This window comes from Carya illinoinensis, chromosome 6 (genome assembly GCF_018687715.1).
Source record: "Carya illinoinensis cultivar Pawnee chromosome 6, C.illinoinensisPawnee_v1, whole genome shotgun sequence".
In the NCBI taxonomy this organism is placed as follows: Eukaryota; Viridiplantae; Streptophyta; class Magnoliopsida; order Fagales; family Juglandaceae; genus Carya; species Carya illinoinensis.
Window position 1 is genome coordinate 3,594,656 of NC_056757.1, and position 11,009 is coordinate 3,605,664.

An 11,009-nucleotide genomic window follows, 5' to 3' on the forward strand; every position below is an offset into this window, starting at 1 on the left:
ACCTAAGAAGGCCACGCCACATTAAAATACTCTAACCAAGGGGACATCTAAGGTGACGTATATCCTTGACACAGGCATGGGCCTTCAAGAACGAGGTATAAAAGGCAATTCTCAAGTACAAAGAAATCTATTTAAACTCTATATTCACTTATACGAAACTCTACAATGATACTGATTTTGACATTGGAAACTCTCTAGCCACCATCATGGTCACTGTCTCGTCGTGTTTTCTTTATATTCACAGATCCAAAACTAAAGACCTGAGTTGCCGAGAACCCTGCCTAAAAGTGTGTGAAACACGAAATTAATAATGGGGGTGGCCAAATATGGCCCTATGGTGGAAAGGGATTGTTTTGTGTTTTGTGTTTTTTTTTTTTTTTTAAATTTAATTTTAATTTTAGTTTTTCAATTTACTTACTTCTTTTATAAAAACAAAAAAAGTTGAAAAAAAAAATGTGCTACAATAAGTGGTGGATTGATTGCAGACAAGCCTAAACAAAAACCACTGCAAGAAATCAGGCATTTTTCAATGCTCAAAATCATCGCAAAAACCCTACATAATCACTGCAATTGCCCATTTTTCAGTGATTTTTAATTCGCTGCATCATCAACGAAATTAAGAGTTCACTTCTGATCAATTTCAGCGATAGCCAAAATTCGTCGCAAATAGCTTATTATTTCTGACGATTCTGGTGGTTGCAAATACTTCAAAATTCTCTGCAAATGTGCATTCCTTAGTCAATGGAAATCATCGCAAATGCTAAAAACAATAGCCACAAATAAGCAATTTCCAACAAATATGTGTTTCGCCACTAAAAGCTTACGAGAACCATAAAGACATTTTGCAACGAACATTATTCGCTGTGATGATATATTTCCATCCATCACAAATTCGTCGCAAATATCTATAGCCTTTTTCATCAAAGATTTTCGATGCTAAAAGTTTATTTGCAAAGTAGGTTAATCGTCCTAAATAAGTATGTGCGACAAAAATTCTTATTTTGCGGCTACTAAAATTCACTGCAAATAGTTCGTTACAAAATTTTAAAAAAAAAACACTAATGAAACTACATGGCTGTCAGGGCCATAAAATCTTGAATATAAACGTTTATATATTATTGATCTCATCTGATAAGCAATATTACTAAATTATCCCAAATAAGATTCTTTTGAGCTAAACAAAAAGTAGATAATTAATTCCAAGTGAGAACCATGTGAACATTCATTCATAAACTGTTAAAAATCATTGATCAGTTTTCCAGGAATTGATCAAAGATTTTTAACTTTTACATTCCAAATCCTTGAACCTTACAAACTTAAATCTCAGGTTTTAGCAAATTCTAAATCTAATACAATATTAACATAATCAACTGAATCCAAAATGGTCCATAACACTTATAGTCAACAACATCCACTGCCTTGGCAGGGCCAGGTGAGACAGGATCAAGTAATTTCACACACACGGCAGTGATCCACTTTAGAGTTTATCTACCACCATGAAATTGTTCATGTTGAATTGTATCCCAACAAAAAACTGCCCAATGAAACAGAGTCATCTCTAACATGCATCCAGGTTCAATATCCCTGAACCTTCATCCAGTACAAGACATCCTCACACATACATTTTGGTCCAGCCATGGATCAACCAAAAGGCAGCAACCAATATATATAGTAGCTTGATAAACAACCACCTAGTAGGATGTGTGCTCATGAGTTAGTGCAATAAACCTGACAACATTAAACTCCAAACTATTATTGCCCTTTGTGAATCCTTTATATACCAGTCCTAAGGAATAAACATACGACCATACGCCTTATACTATAACTAACACACTGCCATAGACTTGTACTAAAATGCAAGAGGGAAAACCCATTCGACATACACATGAATTATGTAGCATCACAAATATCAGCATTGCAACCCATAATGACCTAGAGCCAACTTAAACCCTATCTAAAGATACATATAGTTTTCATCAATTAATTTAGCTACACGTACATCAAAATCAAAAACCAAATCTCATTCTCTGCCACCCATACTTCCTCCTATATAATAGAAATTTTAATGATCATGCAATAGCTAAAAGTCCAAAAATAAGCAAACATCAAATGAATTTTGGAGAAAGGACTAAAGGAAAATAGGGTGCACTTTTTAGTACTAAACTAAAAAAACTGACAACTACTTAAGTAAGCGAAAACCAAAACCTTGTCTCGAGGCCCATCCCAAACTGCTTTGTCTTGTGTCCAGCAAGTGCCTATTCTGGAGCTTGTCCATATAAACGCTATTTAGCTGCTTCAACCTGAAAGGTGGATACCAAACATGGACACAATGAGTGTTAGTAAATAAGAGGTGAATATATTTCTAATCAAAGAAATTAATAGTGCATTTTTTTTTTTTGTTTTTGGATATCCTTGAGTGTCCGGGCCAGCTTGCATGCAACTCGACTAATCTCATAGGACCCTGAAGTTAACAGCCAGGTAAATCTCCAGTGGCCCTGAGGGGACTCAAACTAGTGACCATTGGAGAGCAAACCCAAGGCATGACCAATTGAGCTACCCCTCAGGGTTTAATAGAGTGCATTATAATCATTACTTACAAGGCATGTAATCCGACCTCAGCTTCTGGTTTGCAGTATATGTTACCAATGTTTACTATCATGCAATTTTCAGACTACTCCAAACACCCACAAAATTATTTAGTGGTCACGTAACCCCATTGATAGACAACCACAAAAAACTGCTGCCGCAGATAGGATGTTTTTGTTTTCTGTTTTGCTTCATTCTAAGCTCGAATATTCATCCACTGGACTAGAATATATTGAATAGATGAGGGTTCTTGGAGTGAGAACAGATTACATGTGAGGAGAGGGAAAACAAAATGAGAAACTGTTACTGCTGTTGTCCGTTACAACATTCTGTTGTTGTGTGTGTTGCTGCTCCCCTCAGTTTCAGCTACTTAGAGTTGGTTTTGGTCTGAGATTTTAAGGTCAATTGGTAGTCCTAATGTCACATATTGAGACTGAGTTGAAGAGATGAAATAAAAGCAAACTAAGGTGCCGAAACTTAATAGGAATCAAGGGTTGAAGTTTCTGAAATTTTTCTGCACTAGGACAGCCAAGAGCTTGTGTATTTTCTTGTTTTCAAACCTTCCCTCTTTCTAATACAGTCCTAATTACACAAGCAAGGATTTAGAAGTGATCAAATGGAGATAAACAAGCTAGAGAGTCAACCAAACAGAAACTAGTAGGAAGGAATCAATTGCATAAATTTAGAGGAGAAAACGCATTGCAGAAAGAGTTTGGTGCTATGCTACAGTTTTGGACAGAATTAAAAGAGGGATCTTACCTACTACTTTGGTGGCTTATTTTAAAAATTAGGTTTGGTTCAATAGCACTAAAATATCCCATTAAAATAAGTTTTGGACTCGTAAAAATATTTAGAAGATTTTAAAACACTTGGCTCGATTATAAAATTATCCTCTAAATTTAAAAACAAGGATTCGACATTTAAAACGTAAACACAAGAATCGTGACCAATCGAGAGAAAAAAGAGCGGATGGTCACAAGTATACCCTTTTTTATTGGTTAACGTAGGTACTTATAGACAAAATACCAGAGAAACACAACCAAAAGGCATAAAAGGAGTTATAAAGGAATTATCAACTGGGGAAGTTGGAACACTCAGATTACTTGCTAAGATTATGAAGTTCACTGAACTCCATCAAGTTTGAAAAAAAAAAAAAAAAAAGTGCCTGTAGCACCCGCCAAAGCACACATACTCATAAAAAATAGACTTCAATATACTTGACTACTCATTTGATGACCACTAGACTAAAGTTCTCCGCTACTTCTTGCAAGAAGTCTGCCACATTCTTTCACTCTGGGCAACCAAAACCCATAAATGCAAAGAACTCAAGAGCAGCATCACAAGGTCCTTGGTATACAATATGGCCCTCACATAAAAGTATGACATCATCAAACAACTCGTAGGTCTCAGGAGCTGGTTGAAGCAGAGAAATTACAGTGGTGGCTTCAAGTGCACAAGTTGAATGCTTGAGATATTTGATGATCTGATAGGTAGTAGAACTATCAAGCCCTGTTGATATTTCATCCATGTATAGCACTCCTGCTGGACCAACCAGCAATTCACCTGGAAATCATATATCTGTCCAATAAGCATAAATCAACACACCATTGACTACTATATCATTAGCAGAGAAATACATGGTAAAGACCTGTTGTAAGCTGCTTCTTTTGTCCCCCAGAAATATCCTTGAGCATTTAATTCCCCACCAATGTGTCAACACAGATGTCCAGCCCTAAAATCTTTGTCATAACATATTAGTGATAAGTTGAAGAACACAGATTCAGCAACAACTTCCTATCCCATTTTTCTAAATCTTTAATTGCTATATATACTATAAACTCTTTTCTTATTTAAAAAAAAAAAAAAAGATTAAAAAGAAACAGTTCCTAGAGCTTAGAACACATAAGCCAATCTACATGACAACTTCAACACATTTGACCTGATGTCATTTCATAGCCTCTTTCCAAAGGGACATGTCTTTGACATCAGAAGTTTGGAAAACCAGTTTGGATCAATCTGTTCATTCTTGTAGAAGAGAGATTATATAATTAAAATAACATTCTTATCTATTTAAGCTTTTGGAATAAACAGTGATCTAATAAAATATCATAACAAAGTTCTCAACTTCAAACTTTAAATTCACACTTCACCTCATTTCAAATAGATATCTCACTTCTTGGATCCACTTATTTAGTGGAAGCCTGCCCACACATGAACAAGAGTATTAAAATTTAAATTAAATTATTAAGCACATGTCTTCCTTTCAGTTTAAGTTTTTAGGGCTGTTAGAGGGTATGGTTGTAATTAGTGTATATGAGGGTGTTAGTGTCATTTGTATGCAGCATGTATAAGCTCAGAAGATCAATGAATAAAATCACTTGTAATTTCTCTGTCAATCTACAACTGTAAGGGCAAATGATGATATAGCACACTAAAAAACAACACCTCCCAATTCAAGAGACAAATTTGACATAGAACAGGTCATTTTAAAAGTTTCAACTGGTTTTGACCCATTTTTCCAAGCTGTGGGCGAAAATGGTGGCCCCTAATGCATCTAAAACAACTCAAATCACTTGAAATTAACAAACCAGTGGCTGAGGGTTACGACATAATTTTTGGTGTCAACTCAAATTGAAGAGCTCAAAACGGAATGATTTCTTGAGAACTTTAAAAAGAAACAGGAAAAAGGAAAAACCGGTGGACAATTCAAGGGTCTGTTTAGCAGTCCGGAATACTATGCTCTACCCATGACACGTGAACAGGACTGCCTTGTGCTGGCGCAGAGAAAACTAGATAGCTGGCTCTATATTATGAAAAAGATGGTGTTTGTCTAGATCAACATGAACTTAGATTATAAATGTTCTACCATTTTGGTGCATAAACAACAAGAAGAGCGAAATGATGAAAGGTAGTGGAACCACGATAGGAGCATACATGACCATGTAGGTGGACTGCCTATTAATTTTAAACACCATACAAAAGAGGGAAGTATTAATTTAGCAATATTAGTAAACAAACTATGCCTATACGAGTCAAAAACCAAAATTCTGTAAATGGGTATTTTGCATCTTATAATTTCACACCCACAATATGGTTAAAATACTATTCAAGTATACATAGTTGGAGAATGGCAAAGAACTAGTATCCAAGGTTCTAAAAGAAGTTGCATAATTAGTCATTCATGAAATTAAAATAATAATAATTATGTTTATAGATTTTAATGTAGTGATATAATCAGTTATATCCAACCTGCAGAAACTAGAATTGAGATGATACCTTCATGATGTACTCCACAACAAGGCTTGTGTCCTTCCCCCCCAGAGCTAATGACTAAAGGAAGAAATTTTAACAATTCTTATCAGTAATAAACTATCGAGCCAAAATTAATTCAAAAAAATGCTAAACAGACCCACACCTAACAAGTGCAGTACCTTCATGAATATATCAAGATCTTCATCAGGTTTTATCCCAGCAATCTTTTCCCTTCTTGCAAGTTCACCTGGCATGTCTGAGCAGAAGTATTCATTATGTCAGCATCTAAAAGCATCATCATACACATACCCAAGAAAACCATTCCTCAACCCCTTGACAGCGACCTGCAAGTTCACGAGTTTCCCTTACAGTCAATTCTGCAACATGGCCATCCTGTTGGCTCACGTAAGCAGATGTCCTCCTAGGAACAAATTCGTTAAGGTTATGTCCATTTTAAGTGATTCTGCCTGACATCTTCAGAAGGGATCAAAGTATCAGTGGCAAGTAGCAAATGATGAATCCAACAGGAAATCAGTAGCAAATCTTTGCAATATATTCAACAAAGCAATTGATTGTGATCACTTAAATTAGCTCAAAATGCATAAAAATAGAGGTTGAAAATACATAAAAATGACAGCTTATCGCTATCAAATTAGAGCTTGACCCGAGAAACCTACACGCTCATTCCTGCAGTATCCCAGAAATGACATGAAAAATTACAGTAAATATCACATTATAACCAAACTGCGTGATTACCAAAAGTTGTCCACACACAATCTTCAGGGCAGTGCATGAACATATTTCATTACCTTCAAATGAGTTCCAAGGCGACCAACAAGAGCCAACAGTAGAACGTATGGGCTACCCTGTGACACTAAAAAAAATGCAAATCTTAGTTTAAGAATTTTCTGCGTCTTACTCTAGCGGCAATGACACATTTAAAAATTTTGTGCCTCACAAGAAAATCAGCCAATGAAAATAAAAGATAAATCTGAGAATTTAAAGAGAAAATGAGGGGAAAAACGACAGAGCACTGCCAATGAGAGAGAGGTTTGTTCACGGCAACAATAAAATCGCAGGGCCAACAACGGGTAGGTAGAGATGGCTCTGTAAAAATAGATTCGTGAGGTATAAAGAGGGAAAACAGAGACTGTGAAAGGGGAAAATACAGAGGAAAAGAATGAGAGCGAGAGAGATGAAGAGAACTCACAATGTGGGTAAACTCGGCAGCGACCACGGACTGTACATTTGAAACTCACTTCACAGAAATTTCATGGGAGTGGAAAATAACTTGGAGTGAATGTGTGTGTATTCGTAAGAGCAGAGAAGGAGGAGAGCCTTACCACCGTTCCGCAACTTAGAAATCCAGGAACGAACGCTTTAGCGCACAGCACCAAACCCACAAGAAATCTGTAGTGGAGAGAGAGAGAGAGAGAGAGAGAGAGAGAGAGAAGTACCTGCAGGGAAATGGACGCCGTGCGAGAGGGAGCGCGAGAGAGAGAAGGTGAAAGGGAGGGTTCAAAACCTGAAATGCCGCTGTGTTCAAATGAAATTTCAGCCGTCGTGTTTTTTAATATTGCCGCGAAGATTTCCGTCGCAAAAATTAAAAATCGCAGCAAAAATTTAATAATTCCAAAACTTGATGATGTTAAAATACCAATTCCTTCGGACCACTTACGTCGCAACAAGTTTTTTTTTTTTTTTTTTCTAATTTTTATTATTTTTATTTTATTTTATCTTGCAGCGAAATTTTCTATCACAAAAAGTGAAAATGGCTGGGAAATTCAGTCTACCTATTGCGGCAGATTTTTTAGTCATAAAAATGAAAAAATTGCTACAAAAAATCAATTTTAAAACTTGATGTTAAAACTCCGCGACCGTATAAAATTCGCTGAAATTCATGATTTATTATGACGATTATATTTTCAATAATATTAAAATTGTTGCAAAAACACTTTTTGTTTTTTTTTTGTAATGAACTATCGGAGCCTAAACAAAAACTATCGGATAGCTCAGAAACAACAACATGGATTTAGTAGTATCCATTAAGTTTGAGAAATACTTTTTGCAGTCGGCAGATGCAGTCGGCGTGCAGTCAGCTGCCAAAAAAAAATTAATACGGGATCTATATGAAAAAAAAAAATTATTTTTATAATTTTTTATAATTCTTGTAGGTCCTCCTGAATATAAAAAAAAAATTTATAATTTTTTTTTATTTATTCCGTATAGCCGACTGCATCTTGCGACTGTATGTAGCAAAGCCCGTTAAGTTTTGTTGGGTAGCATGACAATGAGGACCAACCAATTTATGTCCAGTAACTTGGTACAAGCTTAGAATATTGCATATAAAATGTTAAATTTACATTCAACTCCCAAGTCTCTTACGAAATGATATGTCAACTGTCAAGCGATCAAAACATTAAAGAAGCCAAATAATTTACGAACAAGTGGGAGATTAAAGTCAACCCAACAACTGCATTCTTAGGGCACTGGCGTTCACTTCTTTAAAGTTTCGAATGCTAAGTTTAGAGGTTGAAGTGATCTTAAATTATATATAAAAAATAATAAAATAATAATTAATAAGTAGTGAATAATTTGTAAATAATAATGAAGTAGTCTATACTTACTAAATACAACCTAAGAATCAAATATGCAACCAATATGAACACCGGCTAATATTAACTTGAGCTATATAAGTCAGATAATTAAGAATATATTTGGGGTTACGTTAGAAGTCATAAAAGTTGTTTAAAAAGATTCAAAAGCCCTCTAATGATAAAATTAAGTTATTTAGTTGTTATATATTAAAATATTTTTTAATCTCGAAAAGTTAAAAAACTTTTTTTTCTCAAATATGTTTTTTGAATAATGTGAAAAGTTTCAATTTTAAATAAGACTGTCAATAGATTAAAATATTCGTACAATTTTTATATAATTACATATTTACCCTTCGATCTTATCACAGGTCAAGACTATCTCAAATAACATTTTATGTCATTTTCTACCTCAAAAATCACTTATAAAAATATATATATATATATATATATATTTTTCAAACAAATATAACATGCTTGAAAGTGTTTTTAGATATTTAGTTATTAAATAATAAATAAATTTTTTAATACTAAATTTTATTATTTAAAATTGAAAACTAAAAACCTTAAAGCTAAAAATTGTTTTACCCACCGCAAACTTAAACATATACTAAAAGTAGATTTATAAATTGATATAACTTAATATAGCATGTTAAATTTACTTTAAAAAAAAAATTATAATATAATATATCACATCAATTTATAAATTTATTTTATAAAATTATTTGTAGTCTAAATTCTTGATCTAAATTTATGGAAACCAAAACGATAGGAAAGTTATGGGGGTAGATGCCGACAATCCACTTGTATACCAACTTGTCGTGGCAAAAGGCCGAAAATAACTATTGAGACCGCTTAAGCAAGTCAAATTAGTCAATGCGTCCCCATAACTCCATCATTTCAATTCCACATCCCAATTTTCCACCTCACAACTCTGCACTCTCCTCTCTTTCTCACCAGATTTATTATGATGATCATCCATTTCTGTAGATCTCTAGTTACCGCAAACGACTACTTCTCGATCCCCAAATGAAACGAATAAACCTCTTGCCCACCCTGCGATCACCCATTGCTCTATTGATAAACCTGTGCATAATCTTCTATTCCCTCCTACCAAGAAAATCCTTGGGTGTGGACAACCCATACTTTCAAGCATGTAGTGTGCACAAAACCTGTGGTGACAAGCAAAACATTAGTTTTCCATTCTACATCCAAGAAAACGCAAAATCCTCATGCGGCTACCCTGGATTCCAGCTCTCTTGCAACAACAATGGCCAACCCACCATCAACATATCTAATAACAACTATATCATTCACAATATTTTCTAAAGTTTTGTTACGTACAAGCAAAGTTGCGTATTAATCTACATACCAATACTAATTCATTTATATTCAAAATTTAAATTAACAATGTTTTCTATAAAATCTATTTTTTGGTCCATTACATTAGATTGATGCACATATTATTACACGATTATACTTGCAACTAAATTTTTTCAATTTCCTATGAAAGTCATATCCTTCACGTTTCAAATGCCGCATTTTCCAATTCCACCAACAATTATATTCCTTTAGCAGAAAATATATCCCTTCATAATATCCGTTTCGAGATAGCTCTATACCAATCCCATGTACATTTGCTTTATGGTTGCAACTTGGGAATGGTGCTTTAGATTTTTATCCTGGTTGTGATGGCGGAAACAAGAACGTTTCGGTTCTGGCTCTGCATGAACAGGACTCGAAGTAGAGGTACGTATCAGAGGGATGCATGACTAGGGTGGTAGCACCCGTTGAAGCTCATAGGGGTAACATTAGAGTCACTCAAAAGTGGGTTCTTAGTGAAATGGAAGGTAAGCGAGTGCAGCATGTTCACTCTCTCTCTATCTCTCTCTCTCTAGGAATTCTTCCTTTCTCTTCTCTTCCACAAATTAAAAAAAGTACAATGGAACTTGATAATGCGTTGGGTGCATCACTGCATTATAGGAGAAGCATTTCCACTTGTCTGCAAAGTGGTATGAGGATACTCTAGTGCCCATAGTAGATGCTTGCTCTGCGTTTCATTATTAACCTTGCATTAATTTAGGTAGATCCCAATCAAAGTTAATTCACAGTAGATGATGACTTGAATGAACAAAATATCCTCCTCATCTACTGTTTCATTACCACAGTACTATAATGGATATATAATTAATGAGCACAAACACTAGGAGCCAATATTATATGAACACTGACTCAATTTTGTAACAAGCGAGGAAATTATTATAATATAAAGAATGATTAAATGAGGCATAAAAGAGAGGCGTGCTTGAGAGATATATGCAGATAACATTATTCTTAAGATTTAAAACTTGAGAAAAACTTATACCACTTCATGATCATCTCTTTATTGCTTCCCACCGTACGAAGTTGAAAGCATATTGCCAGGCTTAATTCTAAGTATATTGATGTTTGAAGAGTAGGCTTTCAAAGTCAATAACCGGATACCAGTTTTCATTTCTATTTACATTTTACAAATTGGTAAAGAACAGAGAAAGTCAGACTAGAGGCTTATAATTTTAATGTGATAACTTTACATGT

General features: G+C 34.6%; 1 protein-coding gene across 44 annotated transcripts; it reads right to left on the bottom strand.

The window, feature by feature from the left end:
- Positions 1-484: 484 nt before the first annotated feature.
- LOC122314228 lies at positions 485-7,441 on the bottom strand. Of its 44 annotated transcripts, none has more exons than XM_043129688.1 (10): positions 7,296-7,441; positions 7,182-7,194; positions 7,049-7,078; positions 6,648-6,712; positions 6,018-6,312; positions 5,863-5,916; positions 4,235-4,318; positions 4,022-4,164; positions 2,206-2,300; positions 515-717 (listed from the first exon to the last, which is right to left on the bottom strand). In XM_043129688.1, the coding sequence occupies exons 5-10, from the start codon at positions 6,090-6,092 to the stop codon at positions 641-643; spliced, it is 528 nt and encodes a 175-aa protein (XP_042985622.1). In that variant the 5' UTR covers positions 6,093-6,312; positions 6,648-6,712; positions 7,049-7,078; positions 7,182-7,194; positions 7,296-7,441; the 3' UTR covers positions 515-640. The 44 variants fall into 44 exon arrangements, 37 of the variants coding, with proteins under 37 accessions (XP_042985628.1, XP_042985627.1, XP_042985614.1 ...); XM_043129678.1 differs by having other exon boundaries at positions 6,018-6,525; XM_043129675.1 differs by having other exon boundaries at positions 6,018-6,525; positions 7,182-7,216.
- Positions 7,442-11,009: the final 3,568 nt, after the last annotated feature.

Coding starts and splice junctions, on each gene's coding strand:
- LOC122314228 (XM_043129694.1), bottom strand. CDS start 6,092: ATGCCAGGTGAACTTGCAAGAAGGGAAAAGATTGCTGGGATAAAACCT. Junction 4,319..5,862: donor TTGTGGAGTACATCATGAAG/GTATCATCTCAA, acceptor CAAAGATTTTAG/GGCTGGACATCTGTGTTGAC. Junction 718..2,205: donor GGGATGGGCCTCGAGACAAG/GTTTTGGTTTTC, acceptor GCACATTTGCAG/AGAATTTTGAAGTATTTGCA.